This window comes from Cystoisospora suis (genome assembly GCF_002600585.1).
Source record: "Cystoisospora suis strain Wien I chromosome Unknown contig_1751, whole genome shotgun sequence".
Lineage (NCBI taxonomy): Eukaryota > Apicomplexa > Conoidasida > Eucoccidiorida > Sarcocystidae > Cystoisospora > Cystoisospora suis.
In genome coordinates, this window is record NW_027154551.1 from 27,707 (window position 1) to 48,845 (window position 21,139).

The following is a 21,139-nucleotide window of genomic DNA, read 5'->3' on the forward strand; positions in this document are numbered from 1 at the left end:
GTAGGTAGGGAGGTACAGTTGAAAGGGGGGGGGTAGCAGGCAAAGAAAGAAACAACTCAGAACAAGATCAGAGAGCGGCACTCAAAATAATATAGTGGACTACATTCATCCATCCTTTCTCCATAACTCTCTTGCCTGCAGGATGGGAGGGTGGGTAGGACAGGCTTGGAAGATTCACCGTACTTTCAAGTCACAATACACCTCGAGTGTGCTGCGAGACAGAGCTCTCTCCTTTATACCTATCAAGAGATTTACAGAATGCCGTGCAGCGTACGAGCTTGGAAGGATGCGTCATATTAAGAGAAAGAGAAGAAAGGATGTCGGTTGTGAAAAGAAAGACACGTACCGCTTTCAACCCGTCACCCGACAATAATCGAGCTGCTCTACTTTCCTGTCCGCACTACGTCATAGACGTGTATACCTGCGTATATTGATAGGTTACTTCGAAACACATGTATGCATACATATCTATGTACGTATATGCCTAAACTACCAGGCATCTTCAAATAGATGTCATCTACTGGTGTTTTGAAAAGGTGCATATGCAGACGTCCGAACCGTCTTGAGGAGTCCTGGTCTCACGAAGATCATCCCTCTCCGGGAAGAAGAGCCGAGACTGGATGTAACGCCCGTCACTCATTCATAGGCAACAGCAGTAGAAACCCGTGTCTCCAATGACTGGTACCAGGTGCACGAACCCGAGCTCTCAAGGCCAACTCAACTCACATCATCTAATTCGCTGGTAGCTGTCATATCGGAGAAATCTTGTTCTTCACTTTCAAATTCTTCACTGCTTGTCTGTGAACCGCCTCCTGTAGCTCGAGCTGTCCCGGGACTGCCTTCCCCACTTCCTCGTTGACCACCCCCCCGGGACGTCCCTCCCCCTTCCCCTCCCGCCGCTCCTTCACCCTTCTGTTGTTGCTGCATGCTGTATTGATGACTGGGGAGAAGAAAAGGATGAAAAGGAAAAGTGGAATGTCTTTCGCCTAACGTCAGAGGAGCTCGATCTCTCTATCGCTACGGACGTTAGAAGGTGGATGATAGAGTGGAGAATCCGATGGGAATGAAGGTGAAGACGTCGCAAAAAAGATAAACGCTAGTGAGAGACTCAGGAAAAAGAGAACTCGGAGTATGGCGTTTGTCCGTAGTGTTATTCAGGAAAAGAAAAGGCTTTTCCAGCACAGAAATGAATGGAGGGCGAGTTAGCTCGCTCTTCGTTGAGAGAGCAACCGTGGAACAAAACGCCGCTCCTCAGCCGCGAGGAACGGCAAACGGAGAAGCACATGGAGTGCCCTCTGTACTGGGCCTCCGGTAAGATGGACGTAAGTCCTGAAGAAACCGAAGAGAGAGATGGATTATCGGACCTCCTCCTGGTTTGGATCTCCCGAAACGAACAGAAAACTGTCCGCCAAGTCCGAGCACAAGGCCGGGACAATCTTAGGACGGAACAGACAAGGTAAAAGCACGAAAGAAAGCAATGCAAATAGCCAGGGATTCTGAGATACCACTCATAGAAAGGTCAGCGACTCCTGCGCGTGAAAACTCCCTAGAAGTTAACGCTGGCAGGGGTGTGTCGTACCTGTGCTACACTACTCTGTACAAACAACACAGACCCACAAGACATCGATCGACGGTCTTCCTCTCTAAAGCGATAGAAAGAGGCGAACCCGATCGGCCGCGGAGGACCGCACGGTATTACTACTGTACACGGGGCGGTCTATGAAATCCTTTTAATACGATGAGTGACGACCACAATATAGCTGGTACGACAGAAAAGAAAACATGACGAGAAAAGAAACACCACGATAACGGCGCGCTCCTGTCGAGCTTGGTTTTGGTGAAAAGCAAGCTGGAGAAGTGAAGTGCACTCGAAGAGGGCGTGTGTGAAAGAAATTTGCCTGGAGAGTGAGGGAACAAGTCAGAACCGTATCGGGCTGCCGACGGACATAACAGCCCACGCCGGAGAAAATGAAAACGAAACGAACGTCCCAGACCGGAAGAATAGAAAAGTTAAGAAAGAAGGGAACGAAAAGTACGATTGTAGCGCAGCATTCAAACGGGACGCCATACCCAAGGAAAGCCGCCTCCTTCACAGAGGAAAAAACGACGAGGAGACGGCCAACACAGTATGAAAAAGCTGGAGTAGAAGCTGTCCAGGTAGCGAGCGGAATATGCACTCCGGAGTGGCGTTATGTCGTGGTGTTGGTAAGGTAAGGATAGTATTCCCGAACTTGTACCGACGCGGTAAAAACAACGATCCGCAGTTACGCTACCTCTTCATGCATGAGACATAGTCCGATTATAAGCCCTCGCGGTGATGTCCCTTGCCTACGAGACATGGAGGCCGCCTTTAACCGCCGTAGTGTGCGCCAGCCAGCGGAACCGGCTGCTGCCAACCAGAACTTGTAGACTCTTCTAGTCGGATTTTGTCCCAGCTAGGTGGAGGACGCGCTCGTGCGGAGCGTCTCGCAAAAGTCTAAAACAGCTGTACTTCCCCCTCGGAGAGTCCAAGCCTTCTTACAGCCGGGGGGAGAGTAGGGTTGACCGCAGTTTGCTACGTTCAGGACACGCAGCTGACGCCGATGTGACAGACAAGGGGGGCACGAATAGCATGGTTCCTCGCTACCTTTCTGGCGCTTCCAGATCTTGCACCCTTCTCACTTCTGGCTGGCAGTCCTACTGGAGATGTCACGAACAATAGACACTGATCAGCCCCAGCCACTGCAGGTCGTGGTCGCATGCAATCGGAGAATTTCCAGCCACATTGTCACGGGTGTCGCGGCGGATACGGCCTTTCCAATCACAGCACAACCTTACTATCTCACTCACCGCGATCATCTCTGCACATCTCTTTCCGGGGGACGTCCTAAAGCAATTAGGTGACCGACAGAAGTCACTCACGGAGGGGACTGTTGTCGTTGGGAAAGGACGACCCGAGTACCCCGCCGAAATACTTCGTCGTATTGATCGGACTCGCTGGAGGAGAGGGTGTCAGCACTCCGGTTCCGGAACGCAGAATTCTCACTGATTTTCACTTCCCGCACTGGCATTCGCCGGGTGCAACTTGGAGTCGCGTGCAACCCCAAGATGGGCACCACGGCCTATCCTCTTCTGCGCCGCATGTTGCGGTGCCCAGCCAAGTGCCTGTATTGTCTACTTTCGCTCTTCCTCGTAATTTGTTGCGCTTCAGCGGGGGCATTCAATCTCCCTGGAGAAAGAACGAAGGGTTTCGGGCTTGAGTATGAACAGAGACCAAGCAACCCACGTCCACGGCCAGGGGCTGCAGCGGCCGCAGCTGCGCGAGATGGGCTGCAATCATGGTGGCAAGAAATGCAAGATTTGTTCGAAACGACAGCGGAAGGACTCCGTGGCGCCGCCGAGGATATCCACATCGGGAATACCAACAAGACGGTAACAGCGGGCGATTTGGAAGAAAAACTCGAGCGTGTCGAACGAGGAGCTGCTGATCTGATGGGCCACTTCCGTGACTTCCTCGCGGGGTTCAAAATTGGACAGGGAAACGATAAACGTGGTACGCCACAAGGTGGGGTAGGAGGAGGAGTGCTGGAGAAGATCAGACAAGACTTTGCTACTAAGTGGCTTCCGCTCATCGAGCGCGCCCTGCAGAATGCCAGCCAAACCCGCGAAGCGCCAGGCAGTCCGGGACAGAACAAGGAAGCCCAGCTGTGGAGGACACGAGAGAGAAAACCCGGACAGCAGGTAGCAAGATGGGGGACGTGGACGAAGGTGCAGGTGAACAACGTGGGTTTTTAGAAGATTGACACGCGACAAAGCGAGGCCACGTGCCCAGACTGCGGCCACGGTGACGGTCAGCCGTCTCACAGGGTGCTGTCCTCTCGGAGGCATGAGCACACTGGAAGCGGGTACACCTGTTTCTTGAAATCTGAAAGATTGTGTACACACACGTGTCACGGCGGATTTGTCAAGGACGACAGCAGGTTGTTACAGGGTCGGGTGTGAGGCTGTGAGGAGTATTAAGGTCGACCCGAAACAATTTGAATTCTAAGGCAGAGTTTGTACGACTCGCAGGTCGGCGCTGGAAGATACTCGAAGGCAGCTACCCCTGAAGAATTGTTTTTGGCGGGAATGAATGGGTCTCAGAGCTGAGCTCCCAGCGCGTTGCAGTGCGGCGCTCTGCCGGGCTCCTGGGCACATGAGCCAGCACTTCATTTCACGGTCTGAGAGACGGAAGCAACACCAATGCCGACATTTAGGGACTCTCCGAGAGCGTGGGAGGACGTCTTTCTAGCCCATCATTCGAAAGTGCATACCCGCTCCCTGGGGTTTTAGCTTCCCACCTAGACTCGTGCACCGGACAGCTCGTTGGTGGTCAAGCACCCCCTCTAATTTTGTGGAATGTGTCAAGCCGTCCGCAGCGTGCGACCGGAACGCGTAGACGTCTCGCCCCCGTGTCTTTCTCCAGGTGGACTCTCGATTCAAAGGGGTCTGCACAAGTTTTTCTTGGGGGAACCATTTGTCCTCGAGTAGTGCGGTTAAGTGATTTTCCCACGCCGTGCGACTAACTCTCGGAGCTTAGAAGCCCTGAGAGCTAGTCGCACGGCGTGCTGGGGAAGACGCCTGCATCAGCGTGGCTGTTGGGCCTACTTTAGCGTACTGTTCCAATGGTTTTTTTTTTTTTTTTAGCTAAAACCTTTCTTCCGGTAGTGCCGGGCCGGTCGAGGGCTTGCGATCGTGATCTCTAGAGCACGGACAGTGTAGATACTGACGCTACTCCTAAGTTCGAGCGGCATGGGGCCTTTCTTTCGCGCTTCGAACAGTGTGTGCTTTGTTATTGATTCAGGAGGGCAGTTTGAACCACACACTCGATCACGTGAACAGTAAGTAAGCGCTCGCCTTTGTCCTTGCAAGTGTTTCGAACATCTCATAGTTCTTGGTATCGGCTGGGTCTTAAGAAACTGTTCTGTATTCAGCCTCTATGGTGTACAGTCTTCTTGCTATGTTAAGTGGAAAACTGCGTCGGCAGGGACTACTTTCGTTGACTGGCAGACGTGAACTAGTAAGGAAACGTTCGGCTCTTGTCAGTAGCCCGCTTGGAGGCGAGGGAGAGCTAACCAAAGAAATAAGGGCTGAAGTGCCGGCATGAGTACCGTCACCCCGGAGTTGAAGTGAGTGGTTCCGGTACCTGTTTTACAATGGAGCCGGTGCCCTTCACCGCACACAGCGCGCGGTGCTGAAGAGAATTTCTGCACTCAGTGACGAGCTGAATAGTTGTTCCGAGACGATAAAAACGCAGGCACACCTGGTGAAAAGCTGAGACTCGAGGCTAACCTGATAGACCGTCCGAGAGTGTAAGCACGAGCGGGGACAGGCTGCACGGGTGGCTGTAGCAGGTCACCGGGTGGTCCTGCGGTTGGCCTTAAAGCGGTGGCTAAGCTGGGTGCAGAATGCCTCGAGACAGTTTGGGAGGTGACTGGATCTCTTATATAGCTGGTCACTGAACAGAATCAATGGCGCATTAGCTTATCCGGCTCTTCGAGAACTGCTCCTCTGGGTTCTGGCTGCTATACAGTACTCTACTTCGTATGAATTACCGTATGATCAGGAAGTTGTGCTTTGATTATGAGCTAGATCACTTGAAAAAAGCAACTTCGGTGAGCCTGCACAACCTGCCTGGTACCTTCGTGTAGTACCTTTTACTGGCACTGGAGCAACTCGTGGGGACTCAGACGCTGTGCGCGCGACGCGCGCGATCTGTTCTCTTGTACTTGTCCTGTGTATTTCTCGTCAGAAGTCGGGTGTACTAGGAATCAGAGGCTTTTCTGTGACACAAGGCTAGTCGATCTGTCACCAGTCGGTTTCTTGTCCGCAGCCGAACCCGTTTGCCTATCAACAAGCGCAACCGTGCCGTGCCACTTCAAGTCTTTTTCTTATTTCACCAACCTCACTCTGAAGCACGCGGGCTTCGTGCCCCGCCCAGCACCAACTTCAAACGTCCGCCTCCACTCTCCTGCGGCACGTGCCCGGGATACCGCAGCCCTGCCTGTCGGTGCTAGATTTCCCAGCCGGTGAAACTACCTCCGCCATACCCACTTGCCTTGCGTCCTTGCCTAGAGGATTATTATTTCCTTCCTTACTTCGCAACACGATCAGTGTCTGGGGCAGCGCCCGAGCTTCGCCATCACGACGTCCATCCAGTGCCCGTTCTTCCTGTCTCTGCCTACTCTCAGCATTCTCCCGTACTCTTCTCACTCTCAGTTCAGAGAGCTGATGCCTTTCTCGATCGAACCCCCGCTCAACCGAGAGCCATTGTTTTCCTCTCTTATTAGGGAAGCTCACCTTGCAGTTTCCTTGCAGTCACTTCCCGGGCATTTCACCCTGGACTCCTGGCTTGTGGGTTCTCTCCGGCGGCGACCGGTACTCTATTAAGCTCTAGCATTTAATATTGAACTGGGGTGTTTTCAAGAAAGGGCATGCCAGGGAGGTCTTGCCCTTAGGCCTGCTCGGAATCGGGGTGCTTGCGGCACGGATCTCTCTGTGGTCGAGCTTTGGTATCCTACTCCAGGTGGTGGCTTGCGCTGGAGAGACTGGTTGATGGTTCGCTCGCTGGTATCCTTTGTGTCCGACGCGTCATAACCTTCACGGCTCCTCGCGGGCCTCCTAACTGCTGGCGGGATGTATCCGTATCGCTAGCGATGAGGGATCGGCTTATCGAGCATCCCACGCGTCTCCGGTCGCTTGGTCCGAGACGATGCTGAGTGCCGTCGCGTCCGCTTCCCATGTTTTTAGGCCTGCGCAAATCTATTACCAAGCTAAGGAGCCGGATTCCCCACGGGTACCTGTGCTTCTTCTGGCACCGCCAAAGACGCAGATCCCAGTCCATCCCTGACAATCCAAGAACAAAAGCCGCACTCCCAGTCGGGGCTTAAGATAAGATAGTTCTTATGGTGGACGGGACTCAACTTAGTATTCTTGAACCATGTTCATAGTTTACCCTTCACTGCACACTCCTGTACTACTTCACTTGCGGAGGGGCGTATGCTTCAGTGTCCACCTCGCAGTTAGTGTCGGAGCACGTCCTCCGGGTCAGGCCGACAGGCGGCAGATCAACGTGAGCAGCAGCAGGCGATGCAGATATCTGAACGGCTGTCGGGGCACAGCCTTGTCGCGCATGGGACCCCAGCCACTCACTGCCCTAGTCGGGGAGCCGAGTTTCGAAGACACCCCAGACGTAGTGCCAGCCTCTTTCTCTGCTCAGGCTGCTACGTCGCTGTTGGGTTCCTGCAGACGCCTGGGCCGTGGCTGCAACTCTAACGCCAATTCGACGGGCGTCAGTTTTACGAGAAGGAGATCTCCGGGGAACACGCGGTCGTGGTACCAACCTCCCTGAGCAAAAGGGTCCAACGAGGATCTTATATAGCTTATATCGGAGAGATACCGCCAGAAGTCTATTTGCACAAGAAGTTAGACGTGAACAATACATCGGCTAGCCATGGCTTTCATCGCCGGACCGTGCACGCGGTCGCTACTCGGACGGACACATATACACATACTACGAATCTGAAACTCAGCAACAGGTTCCCTTCGCCCATACCAGTAGGAAGGGACTCCGGCGGATGTGTCGCTGGGTTGCGAAGTGCCTGTCTCAGCGCCAGTATCTGAGGTGGGTCTGCGCCAGTGTTTTTGCTATACGGTTGGTTGCAATCCACGCAATGATCTACGGATAGTGTGTTCGCAAGTAGCACGAAGTGAAGTCATGATACGGCCTCGATTGTCTCCTGCTGGAAGCATTAGGTAGGTAGACGACACACGAGGAAATACACAGCGGGCCAGGGCACACGAATCGGAAGCGACATCAGGCGATCTGCACCGGCGTCGCGGGCTCGCGAGTGATTCATAGTTTCGTCCCAAACAGAATGTGCTTTTTGCGCATCTCGGACACTCTGTTGCCCTTATCCTTCAAAGAGCCCAGAGACGAACAGCCAGCCGTCCTGCCCATGCCATCGGCGCGTTCCACGGTGCCGGTGCCTGGTTTGCGGCGACGCACGAGAAGGTCTCGCAGCTTGTGGGTGATAACCCGCCCAGTCGCCTGCAGGCAAAAGATCGATCTCAGGGACCCGCTATAAACCAAGAGTCACGAGTCTGGTACGCGGACACGTGCCTGTGGTATGCAAGACTACGGGTTTCGGCAGGTGCGCAGGCGGGGGCGCTTGTCGCCCCAGCTATGGAAAACTAAACGCGGTTGATGTATCCCTCTACAGCTGCCCGGTTCGTGATACGGCTGTCCTTTTCGGGGGCAAGTGGCGCGTTTAAAGCGAAGGGTCCGCTGGGGCCGCCGGTTATGTGCCTGTCATTAAGAGCATGTCCGGGCCCTTTCTTTTGACTTGGGAGAACATCCCGACATCAGCACAGCCAGAAAAAGGGACGCCCCTGACGCCGGGGTTCTGCTTCTCTCCTGTACACGTTTCAACTGCCACACCTGGCCAGCCCCGAAAGATTCGCGGATAGTATGATTATCTCTTCTGTTTGTTCTACAATCCCAACGACCTAACGAAACCACGGACAGGGTATAAGAATTTCCGCCTATCGCTGTCTATTTCTCTTTGAGATGTCTCGGCTTGTATGTGAACAGTGCTGACTTCACTGAAGCGACGAATGAGTATGACGTTCGTCACTATAAGCAGTAAGAAAGGCCACTCGTCTGCTTCTGAACTGGTCGGAGAGGGCCCCCCTCCGAGACTACGACCTTTTCCTACACCTTCCCGTCTCGTGCAAATCCAAGATGTAACCTTGTCATAAGCGAACAAAGGTGGTACTTCTACGGAGTCAACTCACCTGCCGGCCGACGAACCAGATGTACTTGTCAACCATAGCTTTACACGTCTTCAGTTTGTCTCTTTGGACGAAAGGCTTGAGCTCCAGCAAGACATCGTTCAAGTTCACTGCACCTCGGTATCTGACAAGAGCGACTACCGGCGAGACACGGATGTATCGAAAGTAAATTAAGGCAGGGGCGTTGGTTGGACCACCTCCCGAGCCGCCGGGTAAGATATAAGCTTTCTGTACTGAGGGAGGGGGAGATGCGTATGTGGAGGCAACTAGGACAGAAGGATTCGTGGCCCGCGAGATGCCTGGTAATTCATTTAGCTCTCGAGCTGCTACGCTTTCATTGAGCCGGGAATGTGAGTCTTCTGCGTCTCCACCCCCCGAAGAGCCAGGAAGGGTTTTTGTACGTGTGGAGTGCTCGAGAGCTGGAGCCTCAGGGTTGAGAGAATCTTCTGGTACCATGGGCACACGATGCTTAGAGAATGGAAGCGAAGCCTTGGGTCCTTCGCGGCTGATTTGTGCTCCGCTACCACCAGCAGAGGCCGAGACGGGGGGTGAGGCCAGAAGAGACGGAGAGGCAAGAGAGAGGGCTGCTTTGCGCTGAGCTGATGGAAGAACAAATCTTTGGCGTTGCAGTCCGGCAGCCGCCGAGTGCTTCAGTTTCGGATTGATGCATCCGAGAACTTCCGCAGGAGCAGACACATACGTAGGAAGAGAGGATGGAGGGAAGAAGAAGCTGTAAAGCTGCTCTACGACGGAAGCCGTCAAGCGTACCCGAAGTGGATCAATATGAAGTATGAGTGAATCAAACACCTGAGGCAAATCGTCAAGACAGCAGTACACAGAGCTGGTATGTGGCTCCCCGACGCTTTCTAGAAGATAGAGTGAACTACTTATGATAGTTTTTCTTACCCTCTCAAAAGTACTCGGTCCCCAATACCACCAGGTAGTCCCAGGCATATAAATATTTAATACCCACATCTATCGTCCAGCCGGCGGGGACACTGTATACCTCCTGTGGCACTCTGACCCTCTCCCTGCCTGCGCCATGTCTACGTGTGATGTACGAGAGCAACCTCACCAGCCGGCGCCATTGTTTGCGATTTCAAGAGCCTGCGTACCTGTTCGAATCTATCCCATCTAGTTAGTGTAAAGAAGACTGAAAAGGCTACTGCTGACGTGCCTCAGAGAAAACAACCTACGTAACTGTCATGTGCGCGCGAGAAGTACCTGCCTCCCCGCTATGGCTCCTGGAATGCCATCGTCAGGGGGTTGAGATCCGGCAGTTCAATACTCAAGCTCTGGCACAGGCATTGAGACAAACCTTCGAAAAGACTCACTATATCCCAGCTACTTGTCCTCTAGTAGAAACATACCTGCCAGATTCCACTATCAAGCTCAATGAATCGACAGCTTGCTCGGATTGAGATAGCATGTGCAGACATCTTCAATCGTCCAGCATGAGTCAAGGCCTCTGTCTCGACCACCGCTGTCGAGGAACCTCCTCGACGTACTCTCCTCAGCCTGCCTTCTCTTTCTGAGTCCCCACCACCTTTTTCTCCAAGGGGCTGCATGTCTTGGTCGTACTCGTGCTGCTGATTCTTCTGCCTGTCACTCATGCGTAACCCGTGTGTCCCTCCACCTTCGTCTTTCATTGGCTCTGTCACGGCAGTTCTTCCTTCGCAGGGATCAGCTGCCCCGCCGTGTTCACTTCTCTCTTCTTCTGCGCCTCCTCCTCCTCTAGAATAAGGAAAGAATGAATCTTTATGAGACAAACTGTGAAGTCGTTCAGAAGAAGAACCGACGGTGCGAGTCAGCATGACATTTCCTTCTTGGAATCCGGAGAGATTACCCGCTAGGGCACTGCGATAGCCCGACAAATCCAAGAAAACGTCTTTTTCTTCATTAACCGCTGAGACCGGCTGCACGAAGAACAGAAACTAGACGTCCAGGAAACTAATCAGCAGGGAAGGTGTGAAGAGTTAGAAATAGCAAGATAGGCTCGTCGTATATGTACACCGGGCGATGCTTGACCAGATGGAGGCGATTCGTGTATAGCTAGGTGTAGACACGTATGTATACTGATGAATCTATGTGGTAAGGAATGTATTTTAGCATACAGTAGCTCCTAGCGTAGGCAATACCTCTGGAGGCTTTTTGGCTTCTTTCATTGCTGCCCAGTCATCAACCACGTCGCTCAACTGCGAGTCGTGTCAGGCTTCATCTGCACTTCGCTCATCCGTGTATGCACTTTAGAGTGAGTGCGACCCGACAGACAGAAAAAAGCTGCTAGGAGAGTAGAGAAACCGCTGCTTTTTGAAAGGAAGCTCTTCCTCATCGCTGAAATGTGAGAATTGCTTTTTGAAACAATGGAAAACAACAGATACCGTCCTCTGCCTCAGTGGGCCGGACCAGTCACTACAGTGTCCTTGCGAATGTTCTTTCGCGTTTCTTTTCAGTTGGTCTCTTACTTGAAGAACGTCAAGCAAAGGTGTCACTACGGGAGCAGCAACAATCCCTGGAGGGAAGAGAATCATCACCATATCTGCCACTGTGAATGGCTGACTCGGTTGATATCCGTCCTCCCCACTGTAGTCCTCCATTTCTTCCTCATCCTCTCTCTCTAGCTCGTTCTCATCACCCTCTGACTCTCTTATATCTTCTTCTTCGTCTTCTTCTTCTTCGTCTGTCTCTTCCCACCAGGCACGTCCCGCCGCAGCAGCTTGCGATGTACGTAGGGCGACATCTCCCAGGGTACAAGGCTTTGTATTCAGAAAGTCCCCTATCGGCGGTACCTGTTCTCCAGTTCGAGTTTTCTCCTCTAGAGAGGCAGCTTCATAAGCGGCAGAAGAGGTTGGCTCTTCGATGTCTTCTTCTTCACTGCGAATACAGATACCTCCTTGTCCAATCTGCCTTTCGTTCATCGAGCTTTCTCCACGGTTGACACTTCGAGGCTTTCTCATTTCTAGCACCTTCATCACCACTCCAACATTCTCCTCAGTGTCACCGTCTTTTCTCCGGGATGTATTTTCGGTGCCCGGAAGATAAGGAGAAGACTCGATTCCTTTCTCAGAGAAGGAAGTTAATGAATCAGTTCTCACACACGCTTGTAACCGTTGCTTCCATAAGCGACTTTTTGGAGTGACTGGGAGTAAACCACCACCCTCAACAGAGACATGCTGTGACGATGAAGCCTCCTGCGGGTCTTCCTCCTCCTGATGCTGCTGGCTCTGCTGCTGTAAGCGCTGTTGTTTTGATTTCTTCTTTTGAAAGCGCGTCTCCACCTGTCGTCTACACCACCCTGCCGCTGCGCCCATCACTTGACCCGAATGAAAGAAATATGAGGACGTACCCCCGCGCGTTCCATCTAAGGAAGGTGTCCCATCAACGAAGCTCGTCTGCCGTTCAGGACTCCTCTCGTTTCGTATTGTCCCGGTGATGGTGTTAGACTTTGTGGAAAGGAGCACATTATCATTATCTTTGTCGCTTTCAACGGGTTTACCTCCCGGTGATGGAGTATCATCTTGTTCTCTTCTTGTTTCTCCTTTGCGTGTCTGATAATGATGATAATCTTCTACGTTAGCTCTGTCGTCAAGCGGATTCTCCACACTGATTGAGCCCCCTCCGTGTCCCGAGGTTTTTTGACATCTCAGTGATAAAGCCGGATTCTCGTCTAGATCTGCAGACGGCGGTGATGGATGAAGACTCGAGCTAAGTTTCATTGAAGACCTCGAAGAGATCAGGGAGGACGAAGGAGAAGGAAGCGAACGGGCTGTTCTCATGACTCCCTCCGGAGACAGGATAGATTCTTCAGAGTGTCCTCCCTCCAGTTGTTTGTCTGATGGTTCACTCAGCCGCTGGGCATCGTGAAGATGACGGGCTTTGTCGTTCTGGTGATAGCTATCTCCTTCTTCCCCGGTGTTACTTTTTTCTCTCCTACCAGACAAAGAAACTTCATTCTCAGATAGAGCCTCCCTATTCTTCGGCATGCTGTTTGATTTGACCCCTTCCACGATACCCCGTTCGTAATTCCTTTCCTTTCCGGCACGGCTGCCGTTCAACGTTGAGGCATTCTGCTCTCTGTCGATTAAGTACCTCTCCTCGCCACTGAAAACTGCACGTTTATCCGGCCTGAAGACGAGATGAGCGACAGCTGGGGCGGGGTCGCCAGTTGGCAGTCTCTGAGGAGGGGAGCTTTCCAACCCGTCAGATGAAAAGGAAGTTACACCCAAAGCGACTTTCTCACGTCCAAAGGCAGGAGGAGAACAAGGGTGACGTAGAAAAAGTGCCTCTTTAAGAGGAGAGAGGGAAACAGAGTTTAACCGGCGATTATCTTGGGAATATAATGAAAGTTTTTGTTTCGCATCGGTCTGTACAGGAGATGACGTGATACAATGAGCTCCTCGGACGCCAGCCAACTCACTAGCATCCGATGCTGACTTGGGCAGTGTCGCCGTGATCTCTTCTGGGGTGGCACTCGTTGCTTCCCCTGTCTCTTGTCTCTGTCCTCTTGGGGCAACAGATTGAGAAGAAGGAGAGGACGGAAGGGATAACGATGATGATGAAGAAGAAGAGGAGGAGGAAGTCTTTCTAAGAACTGGAAAAGGGGAGCAACGTGATAGGTCACTCTCTGAAGCAACAGAGAAGACAACAACTTTAGTCTCTTCTCTCTTTATTTCTTTCACCGCCCCCCCTTCCAATCTTTCTTCCCAGTGCTCGTGGTCTTTCTGTGCTTCTTCTGGGTTTTTTTCCATTGATGGTGAAGATCTCTCGTCGGCCATTGCCACCCCGGCGCTTATATCGACGCAGCCGCGGTCAGGTGTTGCACTGTGCCTTTTTGCATTCTTCTGACTTCTGATCTTCCTCAGTCCCCCTATCACCTGCAGTGCTCTTCCTGCCACGCCTGTTGTCACCGGTGGCAATGTCTCTGTGCTGCTGTGACTTGGCCCGCTTGTCATGCTGCTTACTGTGCTCGTTCGTCGGACTTTTGCAGCACTTTTCGCCAGGACTTCTTGACTCTTTGAGCCTAGACGGCTTAGCAAAGCTTTCACTTTTTCCTTCTGTCTCCGTGGAGGAGAAGGTGCGACACCGTTGACAACCTTCGATTCATCCTGCGTCCTTGCGTCGCTCTTCGAATCTGTCCTAGGTACTTCTGATTGATCGACTCCTTCCCCATATACAAAGGATTCTCCTTCATCGTGCCGTCCTCCTTCACTCCGAGGCTGCCGTGTTGTCTCTCCTAGACGGTCAACACCTGAGAATCGTGGCTCCACGCACGTCTCGTCCTCCTCCTCCTCCTGATCTTGCTCTGTTGTTGTTTTCAGAAGACAATCTTCTCGAACGTTACCTGGCATGCCGACCCGTATTTCAGAACCGAGAGGAAGATCGCGCTGGTTCGCGCTTATAGCGTCGTGATGTTCTGTCTCTTCTGCCTTCGTCCCGGCAGTTTCATCGCGCGTCCCGGCAGTTTCATCGTTCGTGACGTAGGCATGCATATCAGCCTCCCCGGTAATCAAACCTGAGACAGGGCTCTCACGAGTAGAATCCACATAGGCATCGCCGTCTATATCAGCTGCATCTTGAAGCCTATTACAAGTTTCCTCTCCCTTTGATGAAGACGACACTCCAGCTACGGATCCCTTCTGGTACTCGGAATCTTTTCTTACTCCGACTCTCTTTGAACCGCCCTGAGCTCTTGTCTCCTGTCTTTTCTGAGGACTCTCCGGTGCAGTTGTTAGGTACGTCTTAATCTTCTTACATTCTTCAGAAACGAATCCTATCTGAGATGAAAGAACACTTGGCCTGTGGTCTACCTCTTTGCCGGTTCTATCCGCCTCAGGTGTGAGACAACCTGGAGGCTGCGACACGCGGTCTGTGCTGACGATTGTAGAAGCACAGCGGCGTCTCGGATCGTTAGCTAAAGATAGCTCACCACTATAGGAGATAGTTCTCCTTGGTGATTTGCTCACTGACATGAGTGGGTTAGCTTTGAGAAAAACATCGTTTGCAGGAGGGCAACTACTGCGAAGAAGGTCCGAAGAAGGTTCCGAATCTTCAACTGGGTTTTGTTTCTCATGTGGAGTTTCAGTAGATGGAAGTCTAAGAGGAGGACAGCACGCCGAATGAGAGAGAGTCTGCGAGCCTTTCATGCCGGCTGAGAGTGAGGAACGAGAAGGTAAAGACTTTGTAGATAATTTGACAGAAGGGAGGGTGGGTGATGATAACGAAGCTGTTAGTGAGGATGAAGAAGAGAACGATGATGGAGGGGGTGGCGGCGGTGGTGAATGAACAGCAACTGGACGGTCTTCTACAGTAGGTGCAAGAAAACTCGATGGTTTGAATCCCCGGTCAACTGCCTGATGATTGCCTTCCTGTAGTAGAAGTTGCAAAATACTCCACTCTGCTACATCAACCTGAACGAAGAGAGGCATCCAAAGAAAAGTGGCAACTAAGGTGGGAAATGAGCTCTACATATGCCAGATTGCAACCCCCCCCGGAAGTGTTACCTCGGTAGCCGTAGCACTACGTTCTCGGCTCGCCTGGCGTGCCACACAGCTCGCCTACACTGTCCGTATAGTTTTCGCCTTCATCGCAGGCCGGCTCTGCTTTCCGTACAGTAAAGAGATACAAAACCATCCTTTTGTCGGGCTTCAGAGCTTGTGTGAGTGAGTGCTAGCTATTCCACGCGCTCCCGGCGTGTGCTGAGAGATGAACATTTATGAGAGATCTTTGACGCCCGCGTAGCTGGCAAAGTAAAGTCGGGAGGACAGACCCGGTTCATCGGAACAAGAAGGGAGAAAGAAGAGGTTCAGCTCTTCTGAAGGGAAGGTTAAGTGGAGCAGAAAAAAAAACAGAAAGACGTCTAAGCACTTCCAGTGACCCGGCCTTCCCAGTGTACACGCATGCTTCCGCCTAACAAACTTCAGACGATGTGGGGCGTAGGTAAGAAAGGTAAGAAACGGCTCCTGAGAGCAAGTGAAGACCGAGAGAGCGAGGCCATGAGAGAACACCCTCGAAAGTGAACCCTAGACAAGAGGTGTCCACGTTAAAAAGGTGAGGACGACAATCTAAGAAAGGACGAGCAGCTGGTGTGGAAAGACCTTCTTTGGTAGACAGAAGAAGGACCCAGTGGAACAGCAGTACATGAGGGATTCTTGACGAAGTAAATGACGCACCTCCAAATGAGTCCGTTGTTGCCGGCCACCTTCAAGAGCGCTGCTGGCAGAGACTCGCCGGCAGGAGAAGCAGCAGAAGGGAAGACACTGAGGGCCTCCAAGTAATGACCAGCAAATCTGCGTACAAAACAACCCCACGTACAGCGTCCTTTCTACGCCAGTGTGAGCGCTCATGCTGAGATCAAGCAGCGCTTCTCATCATCAGCGCGCACAAGTCGGGGCTCCCTAGGTCACACCCGCACCCCCATCCCCCCCCCCCCCCCCACGGGGCGAAGGAGACCGGAGACAATTCGGGTACATACGTTTCAGAGGGAAGCAACGTGTTGTTCAGGCCTGTCAAGAAGAGTACAAGGAGGTTGACAGCTAGGTATGTGCAGACTGCTGTACTATGTCCTCACCCAGAAAGACTACTTTCCCTTCTACCGAGCAGTGTTATATACGACAGATGTACGTGTAGGCCACGAGGAAAAAACGTAAGCTAGACGAAGGTATGCATAGATCACAGTACACCATGGATGGATGCCTACTAGCTGAGGCGACAATTGCAGGCTTGTTTCGAAGTCTAGCTAAAGCGTACGTCGTCTTCTGTCAGCGGCGCTGTCAGGTGATCTCAGGGTCTTGCTACGTACGTACACCCTTGTATGGCTCACAACGGAGTGTGAGTTGATGCTCCAAGAGAGAGGAGAAAGATTAACCGCTGGCATTCGTGTGCGGGCTACCAAGGCGCAGGCATGCACCTGAGCCTACTGTAAATTGACTACAGTGCTGAAAGATGGGGTAGTTTTCTGTAGCCTCGGGAGGCCCGAGAAACTACAGAATCTCTGTAGACGTAGCTAGCTATCATAGTGTACCTCATTTACAAGGACATCCCCCGTGAAGCTTTTTCCTTCTGCTTTCTCAATATCTTGCTTTTCATTTGACTCATGGAGACCGTCATCTAGAATCATCTCGTCGTCTTCGTTCTTCTCATCAACATCAAGCTCATCCTCTTCCTTGTGTTCAGCTACACCTTCGTCTCGTCCATACTCGCCCGGGGGGGCACCTTCTTCGAGACGTTCATCTTCTACCTCTTCCTCATTTGCCTCCCCATCAAACTCGCCAACAGCTCGAGCCGCTGCTACTGCTGCTGTTGCGGCTACTGCTGCTACGCATGCCCTTCCTCCTCCACCAACGCTGAAACATCTTCTTCCTCTTCCACGCTGATAACCGACGACTCCTTCATGCACGTCAGTCTCCACGAGTCTCCCTTTCTCACGTTTCCTTCTGTTCTCCTCCACCTCCGCACAAGTATCCCTTGTCTTAGGAACAATTCCCCCACCAAGCGGGACTGAATGGAGAGAAGGAGCTTCAGCTTTCTGTACGTCTTTCTCACGTAAGCCAGGTGCGCGCCGGGTAGGCGAGTTGACACCTTTCATCACTGAGCATGCACTCGGTCCTCCTACGCTTCCATAACCCGAAGTCAGTCCATCTTCCGCTTGGAGGTACGTGAGAAGTTCCCTGCGGATTGCAGCGGGTCGCAGGGCTGTCCCTGTGCGGACGGGTAGCAAAACATCTTCGACCGGAGGTCCCCGAGATGTGGAGAATACGGATGTCACTGCTCCGGGAGGAGAGATTTGAATATGCGAAGAAAGGAGAGGAGATGTGTTATTGATGACCGCCCCGCCTGCCAATGAGCGCCCTCTAGACAATCCTGTTAGGAGCGCAGGAGAAGAATTACTCTCAGACTGAATGACATCTCCCTGAAGGAGCTGCTGTGTAGTCAGTGGAATGGCTAGTCCCGCATGACTTCGTATTAGATCATCTTGTTCTGCTAACTTCTGCCCCCCCCATACTCTACTGTGACTGCTACCATCAATATCAGCTGCCATCTCAACACAACTGCCAGATGCGCAGACTGGCTCAGGTTTCTCCGCCTCATGTTGTTCTTCTTCTTCAAGCTCAGGCGATAGCCTGTCTTTTGCTTCAACGAAGGTTGGGTCATCATCCTCCTCCTCACCGTCTTCCTCCTCGCTTGAAGATTCTACCCCTTGGGTACTAGGCACTCTACCGGAACGTCGCCAGGTTCTTTGCGTCTTTCTAAGAGTAGAAAGAGCTTTTGGGATTCTGACAAAATCTGTTTTCGTAACTCCTTTTCTACGAAATGCCGCATGTGTCATGCTTCCCGTAGCTCCACGTATAGCGGCTGCGACTGTAAATACAGCGGAACTTCTGCTTCTCTTTGTTTGGACAGGAGGAACTGCCGGATGCTCGTCCTTGAAATCAGGGAAGCTTTCTCGTCCACCAAGACAAGCCGGAGGAGGGGTAGCCGTTAGAGGAACCTGCTGTGAAACCTGCAAGACACCTGAAGGCTTCATTTTGCCTCTCCGTTGTGGGTGATGCACTTGAACCCGTGCGACTTTTCTTGCGGACTTAGATGAACGCTGTCCACTGACAGGAGCTTGCCGAGAGGCTCGAGTGACTTTACGTAAAAGAAAGAAAGATCTCAGAAGATCTTGAAGTTGAATACAGACCTCGGAGTTACATGCGAGTAAACATGTCTGTGCAAAGATTCGGCCTGTTGACCGCCCTAAAGGAAGTCCGCCTTCTCCCATCAAAGACACGTCGGAGAGCCATAGCACGGGGCTCAGCATGCCGCCGTATGAACACCCGGCCGAGGTGCTAGACATGTAAGGAAAAGAAGAAGATGGGGAGGGCGGGGGAGGGAAACCCTGTCGACGAACTGGCCTTGAAACCGTAGAAGTATGAGGATATTCTACATTTGAAGAGCCGGTCTTGTCCTCGCTGTACTTCAGAGTCGAGTCACTAAGGCGACAAATAGAAACATGAGAGCTGCTTCCCGAGTGTTCTTCATGAATACTCACCGAAGAGCCGTCCCTACGACGATCGTCGCATAGAGAAGAGCGAGTACGGTTAAGAACGCCACGGTCGTGGCTCGAACGTTTCAACGCTGTAAGCGCAAGAAGATCACCATCGTCTTCATTCATCTGTCCTCCAAGATCTGTTCCCTCTCTGTGCTCGATTTCCCTCTTTCCATCACAACAGGTGTTGGGGCGGCCCTCCGTATCTTGTCTCGCATAGAATTCACTCTTGGAAGGGAAGGCCTCGATATGTTTCTCACAAGAGGCAGCATTGTGACCAGCACTGCTTTGATTGCGGTCCGGACTCTCAAATCCTCCCGCAGGCGAGTCGCCTGCTAAAGTAGCACTTCTTCCCCTCGGTGGAGCTGTCCGCTTTAATGGAGAGACGTAAGAACCACAGATAGCTGTTGCTTCCAGTTGTCGCGCGAATGCGGGGTCTCTGAAAAGAATATCTCGCTTATCAAACGCGGGAGCAGGCAGGGGAGAGAACTCGACAGTTGAGAAGACTCCTGCGACAGGGTAAGATGGGGGGACTAGCGGAGAAGAAGAACTGATCAGGGGAGAAGTAGAAGATCGGGAGCTGAGAGATTTCTTGCCTCGGAGCTCAGAAGAGGAAACTCCAGCAAAGAACTGTCTTCCGCTTCGTCCCTCGTCAAGATCTCCAGATCTCACATCGCTCCGTACATCCCTAGCATTGCCCGACGACCTCCGGCTAAGGCGTAATGCTCTGTCGCCTTGTTCACTACGATCAACTTGGCCCTCTCTGCCATCCGTCTCTCTCCTCCTCGCCCCGTGCCACATTCCTTGTCTAAGGATAATGGCGTCCGTCTTACGACTAGAAGGGGTGATAGGACAGGAGGGACGAAGCGCCGAGATAATTTCAGGAGGGGGGACTGACTGAGCTCTTCCATAGCTTCTCTTTCTGTGGGTCACGGGGGATGCGGCAGCGCCTATAAAGCCAACTGTGCCCCGACGCGAAAGAATGTCAAAAGCTGCGTTTGCTGATGTCCTGTCCAAGCTGTAAAAGGACTTTTGTCTTTCTCCCAAATCTCCTCCAAGAGGATGTAAACTCCGTCGTTGGGTCCTTGGCCGGCTAAGACTCCGGGCTTTTCTCGGCGGAGCTCGAGCTTCAAGTGACTTTAGATACGAAAGCCAACAGACAGCGCTGTCATGATCTTTCCCGGTTGAGGTGGCGTCGCGTGAGGGCACTACGTCGTCAGTCTTCCTTACGTCGCGATCCTGAGGCAAATGCGATGATGAAGGGAATGCGTCTGGAGACACTAGCATGTCAGTGACTGTGACAGAAGGACTTTGTACCTGATGTTCTTCTCCCTTTCTCGTGTTCATGCAAATGCCCGCTTGAGTTGGCAGGCATTTCGTCTTGTGTTTCTGCAGTTCCTGTTGTTTCTGAATGATTTTCTCCCCTCGTTGGCGTCCTCCACTTACAGTACCCTTATTCTGAACGGATCCCAGAAGAGGAGAAGTCGGTCTTTCAGAGCACATAGTTGCACCTCCTGTCACGCAAGCCGAGAGACTTTCAACCCTTGGGTCGTTTTCATTTTTATTAGCGATGTGAAAGGCCCGTTCAACACCCACGGCCGGGCTACCCCCCTTTCCACGTAGAGAGGAAGCTTTTGCTATACAACTCAGACCACTTGCTGTCGTGTTACGGTCACGCCTAGCTTTTCTCTCTTCGCCATTCGAAAACAGAACTTCAGAAGCAGCATTTTTTGTTGATGCTGTCTTCCATCGCAAGGCACCGTCGTGGAGAAGAGGACGCCGGCGCTTGCCACTGAAATGCCACAGCAGCCCACCAGGAACAGCTAAAGAAGCGACGGAACCACATACCGGTGATACTCGGCCCAGCAGATCAATCAAGATGCGAGAGGAGGAGGACGATGAAGAAGAATGAGAGACGTTAGTGCTATGTTCTGAACGCGCACGGATAGCTGGACTTGTCGGGTCACCGATCTACAAGGAAAGGGGGCACCACCACACGAGAGCAGAAGACGGGTTTGAAAGCCGTAACAAAGGGGGAATTGCACTGGCAAGAAATCTCCTTCCTGCTGTTCACAGAGCCTGTGAGTAGACGATCAGCTCTTCCGCTCTTCAAGTGTCATCCCACACCACCGAAACGTGGATACATACATACATAGATATATGCATACATACATCCGTTTATGACAGCATATGCGGTATCTACAAGTGAATCTCACGCCGGGTCTGTCGGGTTCAGACCCTGCTTGCGATGGAAGCGTTAGAGGACGTTGGTACTGACTGTGAGCGCTCCGCTGTTCATCC

The 21,139-nt window shown here is 52.2% G+C and overlaps 3 protein-coding genes across 3 annotated transcripts in view; 1 reads left to right on the plus strand and 2 right to left on the minus strand.

Moving 5' to 3' along the window:
• CSUI_003889 (ck2 beta subunit) overlaps window positions 1-2,627 on the minus strand; it is a 7,903-nt gene extending 5,276 nt beyond the window's left edge. Inside the window, exon 1 of the mRNA XM_068064084.1 lies at window positions 727-2,627. Coding sequence (XP_067923937.1) covers window positions 727-927 — 201 coding nt within the window. The 5' untranslated portion in view covers window positions 928-2,627. The remainder of the gene's footprint in view (window positions 1-726) is intronic.
• On the plus strand, window positions 2,411-4,988 carry CSUI_003890 (uncharacterized protein). Its single transcript, XM_068064085.1, has one exon. The coding sequence runs from the start codon at window positions 3,088-3,090 to the stop codon at window positions 3,772-3,774; it is 687 nt and encodes a 228-aa protein (XP_067923938.1). The 5' UTR covers window positions 2,411-3,087; the 3' UTR covers window positions 3,775-4,988.
• A 2,411-nt stretch (window positions 4,989-7,399) lies between these two features.
• Window positions 7,400-21,139, minus strand: part of CSUI_003891 (uncharacterized protein) — a gene marked incomplete at its 5' end in the record, with an annotated part of 33,856 nt that continues 20,116 nt past the window's right edge. Inside the window, 6 exons of the mRNA XM_068064086.1 lie at window positions 7,400-8,068; window positions 8,815-9,618; window positions 10,182-10,727; window positions 11,277-15,218; window positions 15,981-16,097; window positions 16,832-20,809. Of these exons, the coding sequence (XP_067923939.1) occupies window positions 7,874-8,068; window positions 8,815-9,618; window positions 10,182-10,727; window positions 11,277-15,218; window positions 15,981-16,097; window positions 16,832-20,809 (9,582 nt within the window). The remainder of the gene's footprint in view (window positions 8,069-8,814; window positions 9,619-10,181; window positions 10,728-11,276; window positions 15,219-15,980; window positions 16,098-16,831; window positions 20,810-21,139) is intronic.

Excerpts from the sequence above, each read along its gene's own strand:
- CSUI_003890 (XM_068064085.1), top strand. The coding sequence starts at position 3,088 with ATGGGCACCACGGCCTATCCTCTTCTGCGCCGCATGTTGCGGTGCCCA.